This window comes from Hemitrygon akajei, chromosome 32 (assembly GCF_048418815.1).
Source record: "Hemitrygon akajei chromosome 32, sHemAka1.3, whole genome shotgun sequence".
Classification (NCBI taxonomy): domain Eukaryota; kingdom Metazoa; phylum Chordata; class Chondrichthyes; order Myliobatiformes; family Dasyatidae; genus Hemitrygon; species Hemitrygon akajei.
In genome coordinates, this window is record NC_133155.1 from 36,016,781 (window position 1) to 36,044,257 (window position 27,477).

At 40.5% G+C, this 27,477-nt stretch overlaps 1 protein-coding gene across 1 annotated transcript in view; it reads left to right on the forward strand.

Annotated features, from left to right (window-relative positions):
* col9a2 (procollagen, type IX, alpha 2) overlaps positions 1–27,477 on the forward strand; it is a 116,061-nt gene that overhangs the window by 45,388 nt on the left and 43,196 nt on the right. The window contains exons 13-18 of the mRNA XM_073034283.1: positions 11,851–11,904; positions 12,677–12,730; positions 13,159–13,212; positions 16,056–16,109; positions 17,450–17,503; positions 18,395–18,448. Of these exons, the coding sequence (XP_072890384.1) occupies positions 11,851–11,904; positions 12,677–12,730; positions 13,159–13,212; positions 16,056–16,109; positions 17,450–17,503; positions 18,395–18,448 (324 nt within the window). The remainder of the gene's footprint in view (positions 1–11,850; positions 11,905–12,676; positions 12,731–13,158; positions 13,213–16,055; positions 16,110–17,449; positions 17,504–18,394; positions 18,449–27,477) is intronic.

Below are 27,477 nucleotides of genomic sequence, written 5' to 3' on the forward strand. Positions count from 1 at the left end.
CAAATCCAGCACCACGTTGTTGGCATATTAAAAAGTGGCTGGTGGTGAGGCCCTGAGAGCAGGTGCCATTCCTGCAAAGAACCAGAGCCAGAATGTAACTCCAGGTCAGGGTCTTCAAAAGAACCTCAAAAAGGGAAAAAAAGAGATATCAATGATAGAAATAGAGCTGTTTCTGAAGATGCAAGCAAAGGAGTCACTACTTAGCACCGTTTTAATTTTGCTCCACCCTCTCCTTTTGCCACATTCAGCAAGCTATGGACTTGTACCAAGCTCTCTCTATACCTTATATTCCCAAAGTCTCTGCCATTTACTCCCTATGTCTGACTAGAATTTGACTCTTTCTTCATGTTTGTCTGGATTAAATTCCATCTGCAGCCACTCTGCCCAACTTTCCAGCTTATCTATACCCCATTATGCCCTTGGATAAACTTGTTTGATATACATACTTAACCCCACCCATATATAATCTTACTGATCCAGTTCAGCTACTTTTACATTTCCACCCAAGCCGTTTATATACTCACTGGCCACTTTATTAATTACCTCCTGTACCAAATAAAGTGGCCACTGAGTGTATGTTTGTGGTCTTTTGCAGCTGCAAGGTTCAAAGTTTTGTGCATTCAGTGACACTCTTCTGCTTGCCGCTGTTTAACACATGGTTATTTGAGTTTCTTTCATCTTCCTGTCAGCTTGAATCAGTCTGACCATTCTCCTCTGATCGCTCTCATTAACTTGGTATATTCACTCACAGAACATCTGCTCACTGGATGATTTTTTGTTTTTCACACTATTCCCTATAAACTCTAGAACCTGTTGTGCCTGAAAACCCCAAGAGATCAGCAATTTCTGAAATGCTCAAACTACCCTGTTTGGCACCAACAATCATTTTGCGGTCAAAGTCACTTCGATAAAAAATTTCTTTCCCATTCTGATGTTTAGTCTGAACAACAACTGAACCTCTTGACCATGTCTGCATGCTTTATACATTGAGTTGCTGTTGCATGATTGGCTGATTAGATATTTATATTAATGAGCAGGTGTACAGGTGTATATAGTAAAGTGGGTACTGTGTGTATATTACAAACAACAATTGATGCAGCATACCACTTGTTACAAACCTCCATTCAGGAAAATAATCCCATCCATCACTACCCTCTGCCTTGTATCACCGGGTCACTTTTGGATCTAGTTTGCCAACAGACCACAGATCCGTTGTGCTCTAACTTTCTGGACCAGTGCTTTGTAAAGCTTTACTGAAGCCCCTGTAAACCATGTGTATCGCTCTGCCATCATCAATTGTTCAAGTTAACTCAGTCAGGTTTGTGAAACATGACCTCACCCGCACAAAAGCACACTGACTCCTCATCATTCTCTGCCTATCCAAGTGAACATGCATCCTGTCCCTCAGAATCTTCTCCATCTCTCCTACCACTGTTGTAGGTTCACCAGCCTGTAGCTTCCTGGCTGATCCCTATTGTCCTTTCTGAATGAGGGAACATCATCAGCTAACCTCCAGTCTTTGGGTATTGCACCTTTGACTAGCAAAAACGTGAAATCTCTGCCAGAGCCCCAGCAGTTCCTTCCTTGCTTCACTTAACCTCCTGGCATAGATCCTGTCAGATCTGGGGATTTACCTACCAAATATTATTTCTAACATTTCCTTCCACCTCACACAACGATGCACAAGAATATCAGCACACTCTCCCTGCACTCTCCACATTCTTCACCCTGGTGAATACTGATGCGAGTTATTAATTTAGGACTTCATGCATATCCACTTGCTCCAGTCACAGATTAGCTCTGTGACCCCACGGTGACCTATTCGTTCTTTAGTTCCTTCTTGCTTCTGGTATACTGTAATCAAAAAAGGATATAACATTCTCCTTAATCCCATTTGCCCAGATTATTTTATGGCCTCTTCAGGTTCTCCTAATTTCTTTCTAACATCTCTGCTATCTCCGCCATAAACCTCTAAGAACTCACTTGATACCAATTTCCTAAACCTGGCATATGCGACCTTCTATCCCTGATTAAACATTTAATATCCAGTGATGAAGTGATGGTTGGACAGGACAGTGGGAATTAGGATACAGGCTGCAGAATTTTGATATTAATCACTTTCTCTGTGGCAGAGACTCCAATCGGGCTAATCTCCTTTCTAGAGGATGTTACTGTAACAGAATATGTGGTATCCCAGCCTGCCTTCCTCTTTCCAGACAAGGGATATCTAGACACAAGTAACTGTGGATGCTCTAGTCTGGAGGCGGTAAAACAAATGCTCCAGGCTATGGTCTCAGATGGTCAGACCTCACTCGTGGAGGCAGAGGGGTGGTCAACGTTTCCTCTGTGCCACAGATCATGCTTGGCCCATTGAGTTCCCTCAATATTTGTTTCTCATAATTGCATGCAAGGAGAGTGCTTCTGCTGCGGCTTTGCACTTAAGCAAGGATTTCATCTGATTCCGAGATCCTGCTGTAGGGTGTCCTCTTACCTTTGCTTCAGATCTTCAGATGTTTAAAGGGCCTATAGTTAGAGTAATTAAGTCATAGAAAAGTACAGCACAGGAACAGGCTCTTTGGCCCTATCCATGGTGAACTATTTACACTGCCTAGTCCCTTCAACCTCCACCAGGACCACAGCTCTCCATATCCCTCCCATCCAGGTACCTAAACAAAATTCTCTTAAATGTTGAAATTGAAATCACATGCATCACATGCATTCTCACCTCCCTCTGAATGAAGTTTCCCCTTGATGTTCCCCTAAACATTTCACATTTCATCTTTCACCCATGACCTCTAGTTGTAGTTCCATCCAACCTCAGTTTTAACCTCAGTGGAAAACGTCTATTTGCATTTACTCTTCAAAATTTTGCATATCTCTATCAAATCTGCCCTCAATCTTTTATGTTCTAGGGAATAAAATTCTAACCTATTCAATCCTTGTTTATAACGTCTTCAACCTTCCTTTACCTCTCTGACTTACCATTCTCCCTCGCTACAGCAAGATTCTTGTCAATTTTCTCAGTACTCTTTCAATCTTATTTACATCTTTCCTGTAGGTAGATGACTAAAACTACACACAATTCTCTAAATTAAGCCTCACCAATGTTGTTTATGACTTCAACATAATATCCCAACTTTTGTACTCAAAATTGATTTATGAAGGCCAATTGCCAAAAGCTTTCTTAACAACCCTTTCTACCTGTGATACTTGTTTCAATGAATTATGGATCTGTGTTCCCAATTCCCTCCATATCCTACTGCTCACTGTGAAAGACTAATTGGTCCTCCCAAAGTGCAACACTTCACACTTGTCTGCATTAAATTCCACCTGCCATTTCTCAGCCCGTTTTTCTAGCTGGTCCAGATCCCGCTGCAAGCTTTGATAGTCTTCCTTCCACTACACCCCCAATCTTAGTGTCACCTGCAAATTTCCTGATCCAGATCGTTGATATAGATGGCAAACAACAATGGACCCAGCACCAATCCCTGAGGCACTCCGCTAGTCACAGTCCTCCAGTCAGAGAGAGACAACCATCTGGCTTCTCCCACAGAGCCAATGTCTAATCCAATTTATTACCTCATCTTGAATGCCAAGCAACTGAACCTTCTGGACCAACTTCCCACGTGAGACCTTGTTAAGTGCCTTACTAAAGTCCTTGTAGACAGCATCCACTGCCTTGCCTTTATTAACTTTCCTGGTAACATCCTCAAAAAACTGGTTAGACATGACCAAAAGATTGGTTAGACATGATCTACAACACACAAAGCCATGCTGACTATCCACAATCAATCAAATACTCATATATTTGGTCTCGTAGAATACTGTCCAATAATTTTCCCACTACTGATGCCAGACTCATTGGCCTATTATTTCTTTGTTTATTCTTAGAGCCTTTCTTAAATAGCAGAACAACATTAGCTATCTCCAATCCACCTTTGTCACCTGTCGTTAAGGATGATTTAAATGTATTTGCTGGGACCCGGGAAATTTCTACATTTGCCTCCCGCAGGGTCCAAGGGAACACTTTGTCAGGCCCTGGGATTTTGTCCACCCTGATTTCCTTCAAAAAGGCAGACACCTCGTCTTCTGTCACTTGTATAGGGTCCGTGATCTTGCTGCTGTTTTGCCTCACTTCGATAGACTCTGTCCATCTCATGAGTAAATACAGATGCAAAAAGTCCATTTGGGATCTCCCTCATCTCTTTTGGCTCCGCACATGGATTGCCATTCTGATCTTTGAGAGGACTAATTCTGTCCCTTTCAATCCTTTTGCTCTTAACATACAATATCTGTAGAAGCCCTTAGGATTCTCCTTCACTTTGTCCGCTAGTGCAACTTCATGCCTTCTTTTAGCCCTCCTGAGTTCTTTCTGAAGTGTTCTCTTACATTTCTTATACAAGTGTCTCATTTGTCCCTACCTGCCCATACCTGCTATGCACCTCCTTTTTTTTCTTAACCAATGCCCCAATATCTCTCGATAGCCAAGGTTCCCTGAACCTGCCTTTTACTCTAACAGGCACACACAAGCATTGTACTCTCAAAATTTCACTTTTGAAGGTCTCCCACTTACCAAATACATCTTTGCCAGAAAACAGCCTGACCCAATCCCTTTCCCAGATCCTTTCTGATACCATCAAAATTGGCCTTTGACCAATTTAGAATCTCTGGCATGGACCAGTCCTATCCTTCTCCATAATTACCTTGAAACTAATGGCATTATGATCACTAGATGCAAAGTGTTCCCCTACACAAACTTCTGTCACCTGCCCTATCTCATTGTCTAACAGGAGATCAAGTATTGGACTCTCTCTCATCGCATTTATTCAGTGCCCAGATCTCCTAGTGGTTCTCTTTAGTTGGGTCCTGGTATAGATAAGCTGAGAGTCTGTCTTCATCACTTAATCTTCACAATCCCTCCCTTTTTATTCTTCCCTCTCTACTTTCAGGTTCTACCTCCAACTTTCCTTTACCTCCCTGACTTCCCATTTTCCCTCCACCCCAGCTCTGACCAATAGCCTCTGCCCTACCTCTCATGTTCTGGCTACTCAGCACCCTACCCACCCGGTCTGCCAGCACTTGGCTGCTTCGGGACTTTTGCTGCCTCAGCTGTCATTCTTACTGGAATGGAAATTCCATGCCCCTACGTTGGCCATCCTCAACCTCCACCAAAAGATTGCCCACCCCCCAACCCCCAATCCTCCCCCTACCAATTGGATAGAGGAGAATCATGAAAGGGCAGATTGGGGTCAAGTGAGGTTAGAGAGAGAGAAGAACAGGTAAAGGCAGTTGATGGATAGTTTCCTCAGATCATTGTTACTGTAACACAGCTAGCGATTTTGATAAAGATTGTATGTGTTGTGGCAAAGACAGGACCCCAACTAGAGAGGTGAGGTTATCTTCAGTGTCACACCAGTGCTCAGCTCCATCTTCTTAAATCTGTAGCTTCTCCACAGCTGATATCACTGATTTCTTATCGATGCATTTGTCTGTCAGAGCGTTATCAGTGACCACCTAACGGTACACCTGAATTTGCTCAATTACCCAGTGAGGGCTAAATACTGCAAATTTTCTGGCTCATTGTGTTTACAGCAGAGAGACGTTGAACTCATGCGAAAAAACTTGATGTGTGACATGGTCTCCTCAGATTAGGGTGGGTAGGAATCTGGCTTGGTCAGGCCTGGTAAAGAAGAGCACTGTCAGAATGGGTTTGGTAAGAGGAACACTACAAACGTATAGGTTGAGGACTTATCCAACAGGTACTATAAGGAAAAAGCAATACTAGACTATACAGTCACCAAAAAATGCAGTGCAGGCAGACAATAAAGTGAAGGCCATTATGAGGTAGTTTGTGAGTTCAACAGCCCAGCTTACGGTACTAATGTGAGTCACACCTGACTAACAATTGAATTCTTTGAAGAGGTGGCTAAAGTAGTAAAGAACACAGTGCTGAAGGAACTCAATAGGTCAGGCAGTGTCAATGGTGGGAAATAAACTGTCGATGTTTCGGGCTGAGGTGTGAGAATACGTATGGATGTTATTTAGATGAGCTTCCGGAAGGCATTTGATAAAAACCTATCACGAGAGCTGGGTGATGAGCTGAAGAAAGATTGTTGGCATGGTTTGAAACTGGCTAAGCACCAAGAAAACAAAGCTCAGGGATAAAGGGCGGGTTGTCAATTTGACAGAACAGAACTCCTGTTTGGAGGTCACAGCCATTCATAATGTTTATAATCGACTAAGATGCTGGAAGAGAGAGACATGCTTGGGCCTACCAATGACACGAAGATACATAACAGTGATAGAAGCATTAAGTGCCAGTAAATTGAGAAAGCTGGCAAAATTGGAGTTGGTTTATTATTGTCACATGTACAAAGATACAGTGAAAAGCTTTAGAATGCATGCCATCCAGAGAGATCATTTCATCGAGATAATAGAAAGGAGAACAGCGTGCAGAATACAGTGCTGTGGTTACAGAGACAGAGCAGCGCGTGTGGACAAATAAAGTGCATGCACCAGTCAAGGTAGTCTGGAGAATCAGGAGCTCATCTTTTAGCATGTGAGAGGTCCGTCCAAGAGTCTGTTAACAGTGGGATAGAAGCTGTCCTTGAGTCTAGTGCTTTGTGCACTCGAGCCTTTGTATCTTCTGCTGAGTGAGAAAGGGAAAAGACAGAATGACTGAGCTGGTAGGGGTCCTGGGTGATACTGGCTGCTCTCCAGAGGCAGTGGGCAGTGTAGACCAAGTCAGTCATGTTTGTGTGATGGATTTTGCTGAGTTCACAACCCTCTGCAGTTCCCTGCAGCCTTGGACAGAGCTGTTCCCATACCAGGCTGTGAGGCACCTGGATCAGATGATTTCTGTATTGCATCTGTAAAAATTGGTGATAGTTATCCGGGACAAGCAAATCTTCCTCATCCTTCTGAGCTGCTGGTGCCTTTTCCTGGCCATAATATCTACGTGAGTGGACCAGGGAAAATTGTTAGTGGTATTTACACCTAAGAATTTAAAGCTCTCAACCATTTCCACCTCAACAGCATTGACACACACAGGGTTGTATAGTTCACCTACTTCCTGAAGTCAATGACCAGCTCCTTCATTTTGCTGATTCTGAGGGGAAGTAAACAATTTAAAATGTAGGTAACTACGAGCATCTCTACGTTAGTCCACGGAATACTACAGCGCAGGACCGACCCTTTCGGCCCAACATGCCACGCCATCCAACACCTAATCACGGGACAACTTACAATGACCAGTTAACGTACTCACCGGTACGTCTTTGGACTGTGGAGGAAACCCACATGGTCACGGAAAGAATTACAAACTCCTTACAGGCGGCAGCAAAACTGAACTCGGCCAACCAAATGCCGAATACTATCCTTTGTCTCTCTCCTGGCGAGACGCTTGATCCTCCTTAGATGGAGAGATGTTGCCCCGCCCACTCATGCGCAATGGCTTAACGACATTATGGCCTGCTTGGACCTCGAAAAAATTCATTATTCAGTTCTCAATTCGGATTTAAAGTTCCATAAGATCTGGGGGCCTTTTATCGAGTACTTTCATAACCTTCCTCTTGACTAGGGTTTTTTTTTCTTTTCAGTCCCTTGCTTTCAGCTCCCTTTTTTTTTCTGGTAGTAGGCATTATTATCCTCTGTTGCTAAGTGTATTCACAGTCTGGGAGTTTGACTGTCCGGACTTATACTCTCTATATTGTGTGGTGGTTGGTCTGGAATTGTTGTTTTTTTTTCTTGTGTTGTGGGGCTTGGGGAGGACACTAAGCTCACTTGTCTTTAATTTAGGTGCTTTTTTGTTAAATTCTCTTCCTCTGTAGCATATTGTTATTGTATGCTTAACCTTGCTCTGTATTAATGCTCCTCATTGGGATTTGGGGTTTTTAATTTTGTAAAATGTTTTGAAAAACTAATAAAAAAATTAAAAAAAAAACAAAAAACTGAACTCGGAACCCCAGCACCCCCAGGTGTAATAGTGCCGCACTAACTGCTGCGCTACTGTGGCGGTTCTACAGATGGTGGGAAGTTATAGAGTGTGGATCCGATGGATATTTAGGTATCCGTACCTACATTAGATTGTCCTGGACAACTACAGAAAATAGTGACTTCATTTGGAGTGTGGTAGAGGGTATTCCAGGTTACAACAGTCTATGGAGAAACCACACCAGGAGTACTGGAGCGGTTCTAGGCCACACATCTCAGGAAGGAAGGGGTAAATGGTGATTCAGCAGGACTGCGTGTGGACTCCAACTGTTAAATGACAGGAGACACTAGGACAACTACAGATGCTGGTCTCTGGAGCAACAAGCAATCTGGTGGAGGAACTCAACGGGTCGAGCAGCATCTGTGAGAGGGAAGGAATTGCTGACATTCTGGATCAAGATTCCAGGGTTTCCAGCTGAGCTCCTCAAAGTTCAAAGTAAATTTATCATCAAGGTACATATGTATCCCTGAGATTCATTTTCTTGTGGGCATACTCAATAAATCCATAATAGAATTATAACCATAATAGAATCAATGTAAGGCTGCACCATTGTGAGCATTCAATCAGAGTGCAGAAGACAACAAACTGTGCAGGTATGAAAAGAAATAATAATAATAATAATATACCTACGTCAATGTATTCTTTTGGCATAATACTGATCTGGAAAATTTACAAAGAAAAATAAGATCTGAAATGACAAATTTCAGAAAACATTATGTACACTCAAGTGCACTTAGGTTATCACTACTTTAGGACAGAAGGAGAAAGGGGAATAACAGACATTAAAAATCTACACAACAGTCCAATAAAACTTCTCAGGATATATTTTCATCAACAAAAGCAGGATTCGGTGCTCCACATGAGCATATGCAATTCTGATAAGAAGTATACACCCCTAAACTTGAATGAGAGCACAACCCAGAAAAATAAAAGAATTATCACTATTGAAGAAAAAGTTAACCAATGGGGGAGTTGGAGTTCTCTTCCCAGAAACAGAAGGGCTCCTTGTGGCAATACAGGGCTAGGTGGTTAACACAAAATATATCAAAACTACAGAATAAATTACCAAGAAATTTCAACATGATAAATGTAGAAAATGCTGAGTAAAAACAACAATCCAACACAGAACAGGATCCTGCAGCAGTTTAACTCAATCTGATTACTTACACAGGCACAAGCAAGTGATGTTACACAAACATCATTCACCAAAATCTTGCTTTAAAATATAGACTCATTAAAAAACATCACACCTTTCTATAAATACAAACCTGATCCAGTTTTAGTGTAAGAATCCCACAAGTTATACTATGACTGATCCGTTATTACAAATAGGACAATCCATAATAACCATCTAGATATAATAATACAGGATAAACAAGCAATAACAACTTATCTGATAGATATAGTCATTCCAAACACACGTAACAGAAATCAACAAGTGAAAAACACCAGAAATATGCTGAATTAAAAGAGGAAATTGAAAGACTTTTGGAACATGAACAGAGTATACATCATCCTGATAGTAATATTCACAACTACTGTCATCCCAAAGTCACTACACAATAGCATTAAACAATTAGGCCCTCCCTCACTGTTATATCTATGTAAAGTTTCAGGAAACCACAATACTAAACACCACCAGAATAGCCCACAAGTTCCTACCAATTGAGAAATAAGCGTGCTTGGTTATGCCCATACCTCAGGCTTTACCAGCTTGAGCTGAGAAAAAAAAAATACTGATAATAATAACTAATTAATACATATCAAGAACATGAGATGAAGAGTCCTTGAAAGTGAGTCCATAGGTTGTGGAAACAATTTAATGATGGGGCGAGTGGAGTGAAGTTATCTCCTTTGGTTCAAGAGCCTGATGGTTGAGGGGTAATAACTATTCCTGATTCTGGTGATGTGAGTCCTGAGGCTTCTTGATGACAGCAGTGAGAAGAGAGCATGCCCAGGGTTGTGTGTGTGTGTGTGGGGGGGTCCCTGATGATGGATGGTGCTTTCCTGCGACAGTACTTCATGTAGATGTGCTCAATGGTGGGGAGGGTTTTATATTATAGACTGGGCCATATTCACTACTTTTTGTAGGATTTTCCATTCAAGGGCATTGGTGTTTCTGTACCAGGCTGTGATGCAGCCAGACAATATACTCTCCACTACATATCTATGGAAGTTTGTCAAAGTGTTAGATTCATGCGGAATCTTCACAAACTCCTAAGAAAGTAGATGTGCTACTGTGCTTTCTTCGTAATTGCCCTTGCATGCTGGGCCCAGGTCAGGTCCTCTGAAATGATAATACTGAGGAATTTAAAGTTGAACTTCAACCCTCCACCTCTGATCCTCCAATAAGACTGGCTCATGGTTTCCAGCTGGTGGTTGTTACTAAATTACATTGAAAAGTTTACACAATCCAGAATCATGATTCTTAAAAAGAAGGATTAAGAGTTGACCTGTCTGAAGTTCCCTCTGTTAATTAAAAGGGTGGATGGTGAGAAGCTACTCCCGCTGGGACCAACGAGCAGAGTGAAAATTAGAACCAGGCCTTTTATGAGTGAAGTTGGGAAACACAGTTACAGGGAGACAGTGGTAAAAACTTCCTGCTACAAATGTTAACCAATGCTGATAGTTGACTATCTTCAGCTGACAGTGAGATTTTGGGGAGTCAATAATAAAGAGCACAATGAAGATGATAAATGGTGACAGGTGTTGTACTGGGCAGAAGAACAGCACAAAGGGTTAAACAGCTGACTGATTCTCCAAACAGTATCTGTTCTCCATGGAAGTGTATTTCAGAGTGTAATTTGTCTGGAGCTTGGTGACCATTGCTGTTCTGAAGGGACCTGTTCTGTGACTCTTGCTCTTTGTGAGTTTTATAAATGACTTTGATGAGAAAATGGAAGGGTGGGTTAGTAAGTCTGTGTATGACGCATGGAATTGTGGAGAATGTGGAAGACTTTCATAGGTTATGATGGGGCATAGACAGGATACAGAGCTGGGCTGAGAAGTGACAGATAGAGTTCCACCCAGGAAAGTGTGAAGTGATACACTTAGGAAGGTCAAATTTGAAAGTAAAGTGCAAAGTTAATAGCAGGGTTCTTTAGCATTGTAGAGGAACACAATGGATGAATGTTGGGGTCCAAGTCCATTGACCCTTCAAAGTTATCATGCAAGGTGGTTAAGAAGGCAGATGATGTGCTGGCCTTCATGAACTGGGGAAATGAGTCAGGAGCCATGAAGTAATGTTGCAGCTTTATAAAACTCTGGTTGGACTACATTTGGAATATCGTGTTCAGTTCTGGTCACTTCATTATGGGAAGGTGGTGGAACCTTTAGAAAGGGTGCGAAAGAAATTTACCAGGAAGCTGCCAGGATTAGAGAGCATGTTTTGTGAGGATAGGTTGAGAAAGTTAAGGCTTTTATCTTTGGAGCAAAGGGTGATGAGACGTGACTTGACAGAGATGTATAAAATTATAAGAGGATAGATAGATTGGGCAGCCAACGCCTTTTTCCCAGGGTAGCAATGACTAATACCTGTGGACATCCTTTTAAGGTGAGTAGAGTAAAGTTTAGCGGGGCTGTAAGAGGTAGGTTTTATTACACAAAGATTGACAAGTGTTTGGAATGCACTCCTGTGGGTGGTTGTAGACTGATACAATAGCAACTATTTAGAGAGCCACATGGATTAAAGTAAATTGGAGGGTTATCAGCTGCGTAGGAGGAAGGGGTTAGATTGATCATGGAGTAAGTTTATAAAGGCCAACATGACATTCTGGGCTAAGGGCCTGTACTGTTTTATGTTCTATGTTCTATTAAATGTTTATCGATTAAAAGGTTTTTTTTCTTTTTCTTTCTAGGGTATTAAAGGTGCACCTGGTATCTCTGGAGAACAAGGCATCCCCGGCCCACCAGTGAAGTATTTTTGTTTAATCCCACTGTAGGAACTCCAGTGGGCTGTTAAAAGATTAGTTGGGAGCAGGGTCCCTCCCAAACTTCAAAATGAAGTTTGCCGACAGGGAATAGACCTCAGTCTGATCTAGTAGATGATATTAACCAAGGGGAATTGGTGCTAGCTGTCCACTAATTCAGGCTACCAAGGTAGAGTACGTTAATGGCAGATGAACAGTGCGTGGGTTCAATACAGGGTAAGTTTCTGGTTTGCACATGACAGTGGTTGAAAGTTCAGAGAATATACCAGGCATGTGTACAATGGTGATGTTGTTTTCAAAGATGACCAACTACTCTACAGATCAAAGTTCAAAAACTTGAGTAGCTTTCAGTTCCCAGCATGCAATTGTGAATGTTTTTTAAAAAAACTCCCAGCAGAAGCAATTATTGCTTTATCGGCCCAGTATGCTGCTGGGTTGTAGCTGGTGAGGCCAGTGTTGAGAATATATGATGGTAAAGTAGGAGATGCAATGGCTTTTCTAATTGCCTCATCTAAGATTTTGGAGAAATAGTGAATGAATTCAGTCCAGCTGAGAGTTGAATCCCAGAATCTGGAGACAGTGGCCAGAACCATTATCCTCTACCCCTTCACTGGTAGAGCAGGCTTAGAGGAATTTCAGGCTTTTAGAAGTATGGCTCCATATAATAGAATATTAGGAGTATTGGATATAATATTGAAATTAAGTTTGCTTTTCATAAGAATTAATAATTTACACCTTCTTTTCAAACCTACAGGGACCTCAAGGTCTTCGGGGATACCCTGGTATGATGGGAGCAAAAGGTGAAAGTGTAAGGAACTTTTGAAGTTATCTCTTGATTACTTTCTTGACATGAGAGATGTGACTGGTGGATTCTTTCTCAGTCACGCGTATTCTGCAAAAAGAACTCACCTCAAGCAACAGTGATGTGTCACCATCTTTCAGTAAGCTGTGCAGAGTGTTTTAACACATCAGCTGGTTTACCTTTCATGTCCTAGATTTAGCATCACACTTCTGTGGCCAGGCACTTTTTGACTACGAATTTTGGATTAAATGTTGGACAAGATTTCTGATCAAAAAGTGCAGCTAGCACAAGGAAGGTTGTTAACAGAGTTATGTCATGCACAAAGACAAACACATGGATGCTTTTAGAATGATTTGAGGAAAAAATTCAACAAGCCTTGTTAAATCTCAAAGACATTATGCAGTGCCTCATTCATGACTTCTTTCTCTCTGTAGGGTGTTCGTGGATACAAGGGGATGGTTGGTCCTGTTGGTCCTCATGGTCCTCCGGTGAGTGAAAAGGAAGCCTGCATCTCACCTTGCTTCCTACCTTTTCCTCCAATGATTTGTTCTTGGTCTCAATGTTGGGGTGACGATGAGAAAGTTCTGCATTTCACAGCTGCCTGGAGCTGAAACTTCCATTCAGTCGGAAATATTCACTGGGTTTGATTCATCGATACATACAAAAGCCCTGTTCAGCTTTGTATAATACTTAGATTCAATTTTGTGGTTAAAATAGTCAATAATGGCCTCTAGAAGATCAAAAATCTAAATTTCAACAAGTTGGTGACACATGGCAAGCTGGAATTGGGGGAACAATAAGATGCAATGCAGAGTGAAACTCCTCAAACACAACCTCTTCATTTTATTCTCAGATCTAAATCCAAGAAAGATAGAGTTAGTCTTTAACTGACCCATAGGTTATTACAGTTGCACCTGCTGTTCCTAAACACCATCATGACTTACAGAAATGACGGGAATAGTCTTTGAGCTGTTTGAGTCTGTCCCTCCATTCAGGAAGATTGTGTCACATTCTGATTCAGATAGGGATTCATTTATTTGTCATATATCCATCAAAGCAGTGAAGTGTGTTGTTTGCAATGAAACCAACATAACTAATGATGTGCTGGAGGCAGCCCACAAGTATAACTAAACCTTCCAGCGCCAATATAGTATACCCACAGTGCGCATCAGAACTAGACACAACACATAAACAGGACTGTTACGATGTGTGCTGGCAATGTCCAAACCCAGGTGCAAAGGAAAGTCAAACTCGGATGTAAAGACCATGACCAGAGTTCATTCATAAGAATTCCAACAGAACGTTGGTGGCTCTGTCAATTGACACCGCAAGACGTAACATTCTCAAAACTAGGACCCCATGATTACTGCTAATTGGGTGTCCACTTAAATACTACAAGTAACGCGAAATCCCTGAGCCACCGATGTTCTGTTGGAGTTCTTATGGATAAAGTCAGGTCACCATTTCTCCACTGGAGTCTGTCTTTTCTCTGCACTTGGGTTCCAACATTGCCAGCACACGCCATGACAAGAACACACAAGACTGAAACTGTAACTACCGTGGCCTTGAAATAATAAACTATTATTGTTCCTCCAAGGTAAGCAATTCCAAGGGTTCATAAGGCTTTAGCAGAAGAAATTCCTTCCCATGTAATATAAACATTGAATATACCGGAAATACTCAGCAGGTCAGGCAGCATCCTTGGGTAGAGAAACTGTTAATGCTCCAGGTTGAAGACCTATTGTCAGAAGTGAGAAGAAGACCAAATTTCTATTCTGAAACTATGGCTTTCATTTTCTGATTACCCCATGAAGGGAAACATTTTTTTACTCAGAACCAGCAGTTAGTGTAATGCTTTGCAATGCCAGTGATTAGAAGATCATGGTTCAATTCCTGCTGCTGTCTGTAAGGTATTTGTATGTTCACCCTGTAACTGTGTAAGTTTCCTCCCCCATTCCAAAATGAAGTACAGGTTAGGGTTAGTAAGTTGTGGGCATGCTGTTTTGGTGCTGGAAGCATGGCTGCCCCTAGCACATCATAAATGATGACACAAAATGATGCATTTCACTGTATGTTTTGATGTAAATGTGACAAATAAAATTGATCTCTAAATCTCTAATATGACATCCTCTTAATCTTGTATGATTTGATAGGATCTTCTAGTCTTTTTCCAAAACTCCAATCAGTCAGCCCAACCTGCTTAACCTTCCTTTATAAGACAGCACTTTCATATCAAGAATCAATTTCTGACACTTTTCAGAACTATCAGATATATGCCACATTAAATAAAGAGGCATAAACTGTCTCCAGGTCTCCAGATGTGTTCTCCCCAATGCCCTATACAGTTGTAACAAGACTCTTATTCTCCATCCCTATTGCAATAAGGTTATCTTCCAAATTATTTGCTGTACCTGCAGGTTAACTTTGTGCATGAGGCCAAACAAGTCCTTCTGTCCACCCATGTTCTGTAGTCTTTCTCTTTTTAAGCAATATTCTCCACAGTAGATCCATTCTCTCATTCTCCCAGTCCAACGCTCCCACCACCTTACCGTGTTCCTCTCAGTCCCACCCACCCTCATCCACTTCCCAACCTCATCCATTTATCTTCCTGCTGTTTCCTTAATCTCCTGTCTTGTGATCCCATTATACACCTTTCCAGATTCTCCGCAGCTATTGATTCTGTCACATGATTGACTTTTTTCAGAGTAGCAATTTTCCTGTTGATTATCTGTTCTTGCTCCATAACTGAATAAAATAATTTCCAATGGCATTTGAAGCATGAACGATCCTGCTTCTTTCTGCAATGCTAAGCCAAACATCTTTGATACCTGGAACTCCTGTTTCACTCTGCAGTTGGGTGTGGTTGGACAGCTCCTGTGTGATCATAGACACAGGAGAGTCTGGAGATGCTGGAAAATCTGACCAACACACACAAAATGCTGGAGCAACTCAGCAGGTCTGGCAGCATCTATGGAGGGAACTAAACTGTTGATTTTTGGGCCGAGACCCTTCATCAGGATCAGAGTCCTGATGAAAGGTCTCAGCCTGAGACACTGACTGTTTATCCCTCCATAGATCTGCCAGACCTGCTGAGTATCTCCAGTATTTTGTGTGTGTGTCTCTGATGTAATCAGACTGATGATGCTGGTGAACCTCTGTCATTTTCAAGAGAATGTAAAAAAACTCTTCACCTTTAGGATCTTTGTGGTGGATGATCCCGGTGAGGCTGTTACTGTAAAATCATCCACGAGGTCTTCCATCCCATTTTTCATATACTTAAACCTTCAGTTTGAAGATTTGACTAATTGTATTTCTTACTCTTGTTGCTTAGGGTAAACAGGGGCCTGAGGGTCCGCTTGGTGACTTTGGTGACAAAGGAGATCGGGTGAGCTATTTCAGAATTACACCCTTAATCTCTTGGCGTACGTGACAGTGAGGGGAGGAGGATTTGGGGTTATACAGCAGCAATCATAACTGCAGGACATCCCTAGTATTAGTATGCAGGGCTCTCAGCGGGGTGAGGAATGCACACAGACCTGTCAGTGTGTAAAGGGTGGTCAATGCAGGGAAGATCACGCAACCTCAGGAGATCCCAACCGTTTTATTTTTAAAGCAGATTTCTCAGTGGGGTGATATTTTAGTGTGAGGAGGATTCAGTAGGTGGTAACTGTGTAAAATGGGCTGGCAGTGAGGTGAAGAAAGATACAGCAGTACTGATTCCAGTCTGCTCAATTATCAGTGGGTCCAGTTGTTTCAATGGTGTGGAGTATACTGGGACAGGAAAGTGATGAGGCAATGTAGTATAAGCATGTCAATGGGGATGAAGGGACATCTGGGCTAAAATGGAACACGTGGAGGCTGGTCAATGTATGCAGGGATATCATAGGGTTGATGTGACTCTGTGTAGAGGACTGGTGTTAGTGCGCAATTAGTGTGTGTGGGGCTGCCGGTAGGTACCAGTCTATTAGCAGCATGATGTCTTGAAACAAGCACTTTTTATTTGAGTGTAATATGCGTCTGTGTGCTCCTGAGGTGAAGTACAGTGTGCAGTCTGCACTTAATGAAAAGCAATATCAGAGCAGTACAAGGCTTGTACTGAGACGGGATATTGGTGCACACGGGGCTGTCAATGTCATGGTGTATTATTCTTTTTGGTGGTATTAATATGCTCAGTGGTTTTAGGAAAGTGCGGTCTTTGTGTACAATATTTTGCAAATACTTAGACTAAGTTAAGAGCATTTAGATGAATGGCAGGTGGTCTCACTGAACTACACAGTCACTGGAATTCCCTATCCGGGGGTTGTGGGAACTCTGTCACTGAGAATATGCAAGACAACCTGTGGAGTTTTAGATCAGAAGGGAATTGAGGATCATGCGGTTAGTGCAGAAAGGTTGAACCAAGGTTAAAGGTCAGCCCGGATCTGCAGAGCGGGAAGCAAATAGCTCCTCCTGCAATGTTTTATGTTCTCAGTATGAGATGTGTGAGGAGAGAGGGAGATGTCAGTGGCGATGGGTAAAACTGTGTCCCATTTAGGTTTGGCCATATTGATGACAGTCGGAAAAGTAATCTGAAGTGGACGATGTGCAGTTGTTCCTGTGTGGCTATCTGCAGTGTAATTTACTCTGTATGAGGTAACTTTGTGCCACGTGTTCTGGTTTCTGGTTACTTGCCCTATTAGGTTGAGCACCCATCACTCACCAACTGACTGCTCTGTCACTTCACAGGGAGATCGAGGACAGCCGGGACGCCAAGGTCCCTCGGGACCCAAGGGAAAAAATGTGAGTTACTTCTATTCATCACAATACATTCAGAAATGCTCTTCATTCATTTCCTTGGTTAATTACTTTTTGACCACAGTTCCAATTAAAAGGTTCAGAGTGACTGCGTGAAAAGGCTGCCAGATTTTAATCTAGAGTGTTCCAGTAGATTAAATGTTGTCACTTGGGCTCAGAGTTGGGCTGTAGCATTGGGTCTAATTGATGGTGTCGGATGCAAGACCAGGGCTGGGACTGGGTTCAGTGCAAAGTCACAGCTTCACAGCTTAGTGAGAGAGAAGGTTCCAGAATTTCATTATCCTTCACATGTAGTCATGTTATCTGACATCTTCCTCCGATGGTACAGGAACAGTTTTAATTTTCTTACCTCTTGTTGTGGACTCCATACTGGGACAATACATTCCTTCTACCTGAATAGTTCCTAAGAATTACCCACTAATTCTGTATTTCATTCATTCACCGTTGTTCAGTCAACGTCTTGGAACCAAATCTGAAGAACTGTACTGGTTCAGGAAGACAGCTCATCGTCACCTTCCCAAGGGCAATCAGGGATAGGGTGGTGGTGAAGCCCACCTTGCCTTGAATAAATTTTTAAAAAAAAATTGCAGAAAATACGAGTCTCTGTATGCAGGCAATACTAGGAATTTAACTCATTGAGCCCTGCCTTTGATCTGGTGCTCCTGCACAGTCCCTCCAAGGACAGTAGAACACTCCGAAGTTTTGGTGTCTGGCAGTTATTGCACTGCTTTAAATGGGTTTAGTCGAGGCTCTGTTTGATCAAAACTAAACTTCCTCAATGCAAAAAATGAGACTAGGGCTGATCTGTGTAATGTCACAGTCATTGTCCACACACTGACTCTTTCTGCTGACTGTGCACTGTGTGTTTTATTACAGGGATTACCAGGCATCGATGGCAAGGATGGCACCCCTGGGGTTCCTGGTATGAAGGTATTTAACACAGATTAGCTTTGGACTGGGGAGAATTTGTGAAAGAGATTTTGTAACGCTGCATGGATCAATACTAAACTTGTGAATGTCGGGGGACGGTTTAATCCAGCAGCCCACTGAGGCAAATAAACAGGCTTTCTGCTCATCAGTCTAGTTTAAAAAGCCCCTAATCCAAAATTGCCCTGAACTACATTTTCACTAGTGGAAAAGGTCAATTAGATCTTCCCCTCTCACCTTGTGCTAGAAAAGATGAAGACAACACTTGAGTTGGTATTATGTTCTCTGACCTGCCAGACCCTTCTTGACTCACATAAACAAACTGGGCTACTTATCAGCACAGATAGTACACAGTGCATTAAAAGGCATACGAAGAACTTGTACAACATTTATGTTAGATGCAGAATGTAGTAAAGGATTATGAAAGCACTGGGGCACACCAAACTGTAATACTTTTGGAAAGCTTGACAACAAGTTTGATAAATGACGATGAATTCTTTAGTGAGATATATGGAGGCATATGTATTGGTCAAGACAGTAGAGAGAACTGTTTTCTTTATCAATCTTTTTATTAAGTTTCAAATACATAAACATAACAATGATAGTGATACAAAGAGATCGGGATTACATTAATAACGGTTAACGTATACATAAGCAGACTCCGAGTAACATGTGTGATCTAAGCCTCCCAATCTCTTAGTAACTAAACATGAGAAAGATCCAAAGAAAAAAGATTTTTACGAGAAAAAAAAATCCCCCTAGACTAACAAAAAAAACCCAGAATAAAAACAAAACAAAACAGAAGCTGGGCTGCCTTATTTCATCGGTTAAAATTGTTATTTGTCATTACTCTGCTCCTCTATACACGAACAAAAAGTTATTGAGAAGGATTTGGAAAAGGTCAGCTTACATCATATGAAAATGTTGAATAAATGGTCTCCAAGTTTCTTCAAATTTAATCGAAGAATCGATAGTGCTACTCCTAATTTTTTCCAAGTTTAAGCATGTTATCGTTTGGGAAAACCATTGAAATGTAGTAGGGGTATTAGAATCTTTCCATTTAAATAAAATGGATCTTCTGGCTATTAATGCAATCAAACAGCAAGCTGAAGGGGATAATTGACTGGAGTCCATCACTGGTAATCCAAAAATTGCAGTAATCGGATGAGGTTGTAAATCAATACGCAAAAATGCTGAAATAATATCAAAAATATCTTTCCAATACTTTCCAAAAGAGGGCAAGACCAAAACATATGTGTCAAGGAAGCTACCTCAGACTTACATCTGCCACAGATTTATATGACAATAAAAATGAGCTAACTTATCCTTGGACATATGGGCCCCATGAACCACCTTAAATTGTATCAAGGCGTGTCTAGCACACGTTGAAGAAGTGCTAACTAGTTGGAGAATTTTCTCCCATTTCTCTATAGGTAAAGATACCTGAAGTTCTCTTTCCCATTCATTCTTAATTTTATCAGATGTACCTAGATGTATTTTCGTAATCAGATCATAAATAAATGCTATTAAACTCTTCTGATAGGGGTTTAAACCTAAATTTTTTTCTGTAATTTCAGTTTGATGTGATACCGGAAAAGTAGGTAACATAATATTCAAAAAGTTTCTAATCTGTAAATATCTGAAAAAATGTGATCTAAGCAAACTATTTATTAGACAGCTGTTCAAAAGACATGAGACAGTTATCCATGAATAAGTCACAAAAACATGTAATTCCCTTTATTCTTCATAAAAGAAAAGCTTGATTGATTCTGGAAGGTTGGAAGAAAAAATTAGATATAATAGGACTTGATAGGATAAATTTATCCAACCCAAAACATTTACAAAATTGAAACCATATTCATATTGTATGTTTAGTTATTGGATTAGTCATTTGTTTATTCAGTTTAGTAAGTGCAAAGGGAAGCAAGGCCCCTAAGATAGAAGCCAATGAGAACCCCTGTACAGACTTGCGCTCGAGGTTCACCCATCGTGGACAATGAACTTCATCCAGATCTTGTGTCCAAAACGTTAAATATCAAATACTAATTGCCCAATAATAGAATCTAAAATTCGCCATTGCCAAACCACCCTCCATTTTTGATTTTTGTAAATATATCTTCCTTAATCTAGGATTTTTATTCTGCCATATATATGAAGAAATCTTAGAGTCAATAATATCAAAAAAGGACTTAGCAATGAAAATTGGTATTGCCTGAAATAGATACAGAAATTTAGGTAAAATAATCATCTTAATAGCATTAATTCTACCAATCAACGATAAGGACATTGGGGACCATTTAGTAAGCAGTAGTTTAACATGATCAATTAAGGGTAAAAAGTTAACTTTAAATAGATCCTTATGCTTCTGAGTAATTTTAACACCCAAATAAGTAAAGTAATCAGTAACCAGTCTGAATAGTGATTGTCTATAGATTGGAGCTTGCATATCTAATGGGAAAAGCTCACTCTTATTAAGATTCAACTTATAACCAGAAAAAGTACTAAACTCAGCAAGTAGTAATATTATTGCAGGGATGGATTTCTCTGGGTTAGAGATATATAGTAACAGGTCATCTGCATATAGTGATACCTTATGTATTTCATTCCCATGAATAATGCCAAATATATTGGGTAAATCATGAAGAGTGATTGCCAAGGGCTCCAAGGCAATATCAAATAGTAAGGGAGTTAAAGGACAGCCCTGTATAGCACCTTGAAAAAGCCTGAAAAAGGGGGATCTCTGAGTATTGGTAAGTACAGAAGCCGAAGGTGTATAATATATCAATTTAATCCAAGATAGAAACTTTGGGCTAAAATTAAATTTCTCAAGCGTATTAAATAAATATTTCCATTCAACTCTATCAAACACCTTCTCGGCGTCAAGCGAACTAACACGTTCTGGGGTTTTAGATGAAGGAGTATATACAATATTCATTAACCTCCTAACATTAAAATACAAATAACAATTTTTAATAAATCCTGTCTGGTCATCAGAGACAATTTGTGGCAATACATTTTTCAATCTAATTGCCAATATTTTGGAAAAGATTTTGGAGTCCACATTCAACAAGGATATAGGTCTATATGATGCACATTCAGTGGGGTCTTTACCTTTTTTAGAAATTCAAGAAATAGATGCTTCATTAAAGGATTGTGGTAATTTACCTACCTCCTTAAAGATTCTACATAACCAAGGAGAAAATAGATTTGAAAAAGATTTGGAAAAATTCTACTGTATACCCATCCAAATCAGGTGGTTTACCATAATTCATCAAAGAAATTGCTTTCTTTATTTCTTCTTCCATCATGGGTGCATCTAATGCTAAACGTTCATTAAATGGTAATTTTGGAATATTCAATTTCCTTATAATTTCACGCATTATGGTAGAATCATCAGGAAATTCTGATTGGTATAAAGAGGTATAGAATTCTTGAAAAATGTTATTGACTTTGTCATAGTCAACCATCAAACTACCATCCTGTTTACGAACTTTAATAATCTGACGTTTAGCCGAAGCAGTTTTCAATTGGTTGGCCAATAATTTACTCAATTTATCACCATGTATATAAAATTGACTTTTAGTTTTAAGTAATTGATTTTCAATTGGGGATGTTAATAACAAACTGTGTTGCATCTGAAGTTCAACTGTCTTTTTATAAAGCTCCAGATTAGGAGCAACAACATATTTTTTATCAATTTCTTTAATCTTAACAACCAATGTACATATTTCATTATTAATTCATATTTTCAATCCAGCAGAATATAATATAATTTGACTACGGATGTATAGTTTAAAAGTATCCCATAATATACCACTGGAAATTTCTTCCATAAAGTTAGTTGAAAAGAAAAAGGCAATCTGCTCTTTAATAAAGTTAACAAAGTTTAAATCCTGAAGTAGAGTAGAATTGAACCACCATTGCCTAGTGCTAAAAGTTACATCAATTAATTTGATTGATAGTTTCAAGGGTGCATGATTGGAAATGGCGATTGCGTCGTACGCACAGGCAGTAACAGATTAAACTAACCAAGAGTCGATAAAAAAGTAGTCAGTTCTAGAATAATTATGATATACATGAGAAAAGAATGAAAATTCTTTATCATTAGGATGGGGTCAGTTGTGCTGTGAGGATTACATTCCTTGACTTCTCTAGTGCCTTTAACACCATCCAGCCCAAGATCTTAAAGCACAAACTAACGGAGATGGGAGTAGACTCTCACATGGTGGATTGGATAGTGGACTACTTGACAGATAGACCTCAGTATGTGCGGTTGGGAGACTGTAGGTCTGACACAGTGGTCAGCAGCACAGGAGCGCCACAGGGAACCGTACTCTCTCCGGTCCTGTTCACCCTGTACACATCTGACTTCCAATATAACTCGGAGTCCTGCCATGTGCAGAAGTTCGCTGATGACACGGCCATAGTGGGGTGTGTCAGGAATGGACAGGAGGAGGAGTATAGGAAACTGATACAGGACTTTGTGATATGGTGCAACTCAAACTACCTGCGTCTCAATGTCACCAAGACCAAGGAGATGGTGGTGGACTTTAGGAGATCTAGGCCTCATATGGAGCCAGTGATCATTAATGGAGAATGTGTGGAGCAGGTTAAGACCTACAAGTATCTGGGAGTACAGTTGGACGAGAAGCTAGACTGGACTGCCAACACAGATGCCTTGTGCAGGAAGGCACAGAGTCGACTGTACTTCCTTAGAAGGTTGGCGTCATTCAATGTCTGCAGTGAGATGCTGATGATGTTCTATAGGTCAGTTGTTGAGAGCGCCCTCTTCTTTGTGGTGGCGTGTTGGGGAGGAAGCATTAAGAAGAAGGACGCCTCACGTCTTAATAAGCTGATAAGGAAGGCGGGCTCTGTCGTGGGCAAAGTACTGGAGAGTTTAACATTGGTAGCTGAGCGAAGGGCGCTGAGTAGGCTACGGTCAATTATGGAAAACCCTGAACATCCTCTACATAGCACCATCCAGAGACAGAGAAGCAGTTTCAGCGACAGGTTACTGTCGATGCAATGCTCCTCAGACAGGATGAAGAGGTCAATACTCCCCAATGCCATTAGGCTTTACAATTCAACTGCCAGGACTTAAGAACTTTTTTTTTTTTTTTTTTTTTTTTTTTTTTTTTTTTTTTTTTTTAAAGCTATTATTAATGCTTTTTGAGTTAGTGATTTAGATGCATATCATATTATTACTGAGTTAAGTATTGTATGTAAGGAGTTTTTGCTACAACAAGTGTATGGGACATTGGAAAAAATGTTGAATTTCCCCATGGGGATGAATAAAGTATCTATCTATCTATCTATCTATCTAAAACCTCCAAAAATCTAAAACTCCCGAGTCAACTAAAAAGGAATTAATAAGAATAGCAGATTTGTTTGGAGGTACCTGATTGGATGCAGACCTGTCCATTGAAGGATTCAGACAACAGTTAAAATCTCTGCCCGTTATCAACATATATTTATTTAAATTAGGGAGAGATGCAAATAAATATTTAAAGAATTCAGGATAGTCAGCATTTGGTGCATAGATATTAACCATAACAACTTTTTGGTTATATAGCAAACCAGGAATTAATAGAAATCTACTATTCGAGTCTGAGATTGTTTCATAGTGAACAAATGAAATCGAGGAGTCTATAAAAATAGATACATCTTTCACCTTAGCCTGTGAATTAGAATAAAATTGGTGACTCTTCCAAAACCTAAAGAAACGCTGATTATCCTCCTTCCTCACATGAGTTTCCTGGGCAAAGATAATCTGAGCGTTCAATCTATGAAACACTTTAAAAATCTTCTTCCATTTAATCGGATGATGCAAACCATTCATTTCCATGAAACAAAGTTAGTTATATTATCCATTTTATTTGGATAAACCCCATATGGTATGTAAAGGGTTAACCTTCCTGCATAGGAAACTCAAGAATCAGGAACAGGGAAAAAGGTTTAAAGGGGAACTGGAAGTTACGACAATTCAGACATATTTGTAATTTCAGTTCAGCCCAAATGAAAAAAACTAAACTAAAGGTAGTCCTAACCCCCACTCACAAAGACCTGAAAACTGGCCAATAGACAGCCTGTAAGCTAACTAGAAATTCCCCTACCCCCACCCTCTTGATGGCAAGTCTCCAAAATAGAAAAAGATGCAAAATACCACCCAGTCAAAACATTGAAAAAGGAATGTCATACTTGCAAAACATTTTTAGAAGCGAAATCTTAAAAAAGTGAAACAGAGTACAATCATATTAATATTACAGAAAAAAATCATTCAGTTACCAGATCAGAAAAACCTTCAAACTCTAACACAGATCTATAAACTGGTTATTAATTTATAAACTAAATGAATACAGACACAAAAAATTGAGAAAAATGTGAACTTCCACCTTAATCAAAACATTGAGAAGGGAATGCTATAAACAACACCAAACCAGTGTTAAAAAAAATCAGCCATTTGCAAAATATTTTAACAAGCAAGCTCCAAAAATATGAAATGGAATACGATCTTATTAATATTTCAGAGAATAAAAACAGTCAATCACCAAATCAATTTCTTAATTATTTTTAAAAATGAACAATTGAAAATAATAAAGTAACAAAGGAAAAAAAAAGAAATTTAAACACAGAAGCATAATAAACATCCATACTCCGAAACAGAATACGAGTGGCAAAAATCTTCAAACTTCAAAAGTCTAAATCTATGAACTGATTATTAACATAAACCAAATGAATACAGGTACGAAGAGACATTCAATTTATTAGACAGCTGGGATCGAACATTGGTCGTCAAGGAATTGTTGAGTTTCTTCCACAGATTTAAACCATTTAAGTGATTTGTCAGGCAGAACAACCCTTAAACGGACTGGAAATAGCAGAGCTGGTTGAAGCTTTCTTTGATAAAGCTCGGACATTACCGGTTTAAAAAGCAATCTTTCTCACATCACCTCGGGACTATAGTCTTCAACCAGTCGAAACTTGAGGTCCGCGTGTTCAATAACCCCTTTCCGATGGGCAATTCAAATTAAATGCTCCTTGGTTTGCACATAGTGGAATCGAAGTGTAACAGGCTGGGGCTTCAGCTCTTTAGGGGGTTTGAGTCTCAGAGCACGATGCGCACGATCGAGTATAGGGATAATAGAGAAAGCTTCAGCGCCAAACACGTCCATTAAAAATTGAGAAAAGAATTTAATAAGCTCACCACTCTCAACATCTTCACAGAGTCCTATTACTCGCAGGTTCTGTCTAGGGCTACGACTTTCCAGGTCAATAATCTTGAGTTTATACTGTTCCAGTGTCTGTGTAGTCGAAGTTAATTTCTTTTCCAGCGCATCCAATCTGCAATCTCTCTAGTCTTCCAGATTTATCGAGTTCAGATATTTGCCACTGTTGTTTTTCACTCTCCTGCTCAAGAGCTCCCAGTTTGCTTTCGATCTCCTTTAATACTACTTCCAAAGTAGAACATTTTTTATTGAATTTATCATCCAGAGTTTCGACATAGCTTTCAAAGTGAGTAGAGATTGTCTAAGTTGTTCAGAATCACCTTCTTTCCTTCCACTTCCATTACTGGCTTCCTTGCCTTCGGCTGATGCCTTTTGCCCTCTGGTATTCATTTCCAGCAATTAAAAATCAAAGTTCAGGCATATAGAAGAGTTATAAACACTTTAATATAAATAGTAAAAGGGTGGTAAAGAAATTGAAAAATGAACGGAGCAAAGCCCAAATATGACTTACTCCATCTGGTGCTTCAAGAGAATCGAGAGAACTGTTTTGCTTGGTGCAGAAAGTTATCAGGCTAATGTTGATGCCATATGAAAGAGGCAGAAAAGGCCTGGAGAATTATTCTGTTGCAAATTCCAGTGCACAGGAATGTAAGCTGATATTAAATGAGCTGAGGTGGTGTCTCTCCCTTCAGCTGCTGTATTCAAAGACAAGGTATGAACACACACGGTGCCACACACTACTGAGGAAGATCTGTGTGAAAACAAGCTGTTATATAGCAAAAACAAGCCTCTCAGTGCCACATGCTACTGTGCATCTATGACAGTATCACTCTAGCCCAGTATGATGTTCTGCTGAGGGGTTGTCTATTGGTGGGTCCTCAGGTGGCTGGAGAGGCTATTCCAGGATCCACATATTCTGCAAGAGGAAGTGGTGGCTGGGTCTTTTGGTTGTTCATTCCCTCCTTTCGCAGCTGCCACTTGTTCTCTGTGGCACAGTGGAGGCTGCTGTTAGCACAGCTTCCTCTAGAGCAGATTTCCTGCGGAAGACCTATTGAGTGCAATGTCTTCCCAGTTCTTAGCTGTTGAATTTCTGCAGGCTGATCTTGATGTTATCTTTGAAGTGTTTCCTTTGCCCACCAGGGTCTTGCTGGCTTCCTTCAGCTGGGAACTAATGATCTGTTTGGGGAGATGTGAATTAGACATCCAGATAACATGACCCATACATCTGAGTTGGTGTTGCTTTATCGTGGTGGAGATGCTGTTTATGTTGGCCTCCTCCAGTACCCTGGTGCCTCTGTCCTTCCAGATGATCATCAGGTTCTCTGGTGGTATTGTTACAGGGCTTTCAGGTGCTTACCATAGGTGCTGCATGATTCAGCTCAACCAGTAATGGAAGAACAAGTGCTCAATTGTCCAAAAGCTTTGCTTGGACCTGCAGGCTGTGGTCTTCCAAGACACTTTTCCGTTACTTTGCATAGATTCCACTAGCACGGCTCAGTCAGTGGTTGATCTCTGAGTGGATGTCTGCTTTTGAGGAGAGAATGCTGCCAAGGGGTCTCCACAGAAAACCAGGCAGTATCGCACACAGGTCTGTGTCAACTGGGTTAGGTATCAACACAGATTTGTGTCAAGTACACCAAGCATAAAGAAACAGAGAACATGTACAGCAGTTGTGTTAGAGTTGGAGTGTGATAAAGAATTATACAGGCACTGGGGACCACTTGTAGAGAGCAGTTGTACCAGCTCAGCAATTCGTTGCTCCAGGTTTTCAAAGTCTGAGTGCCACCACTGATTGGAGGAAAAGGT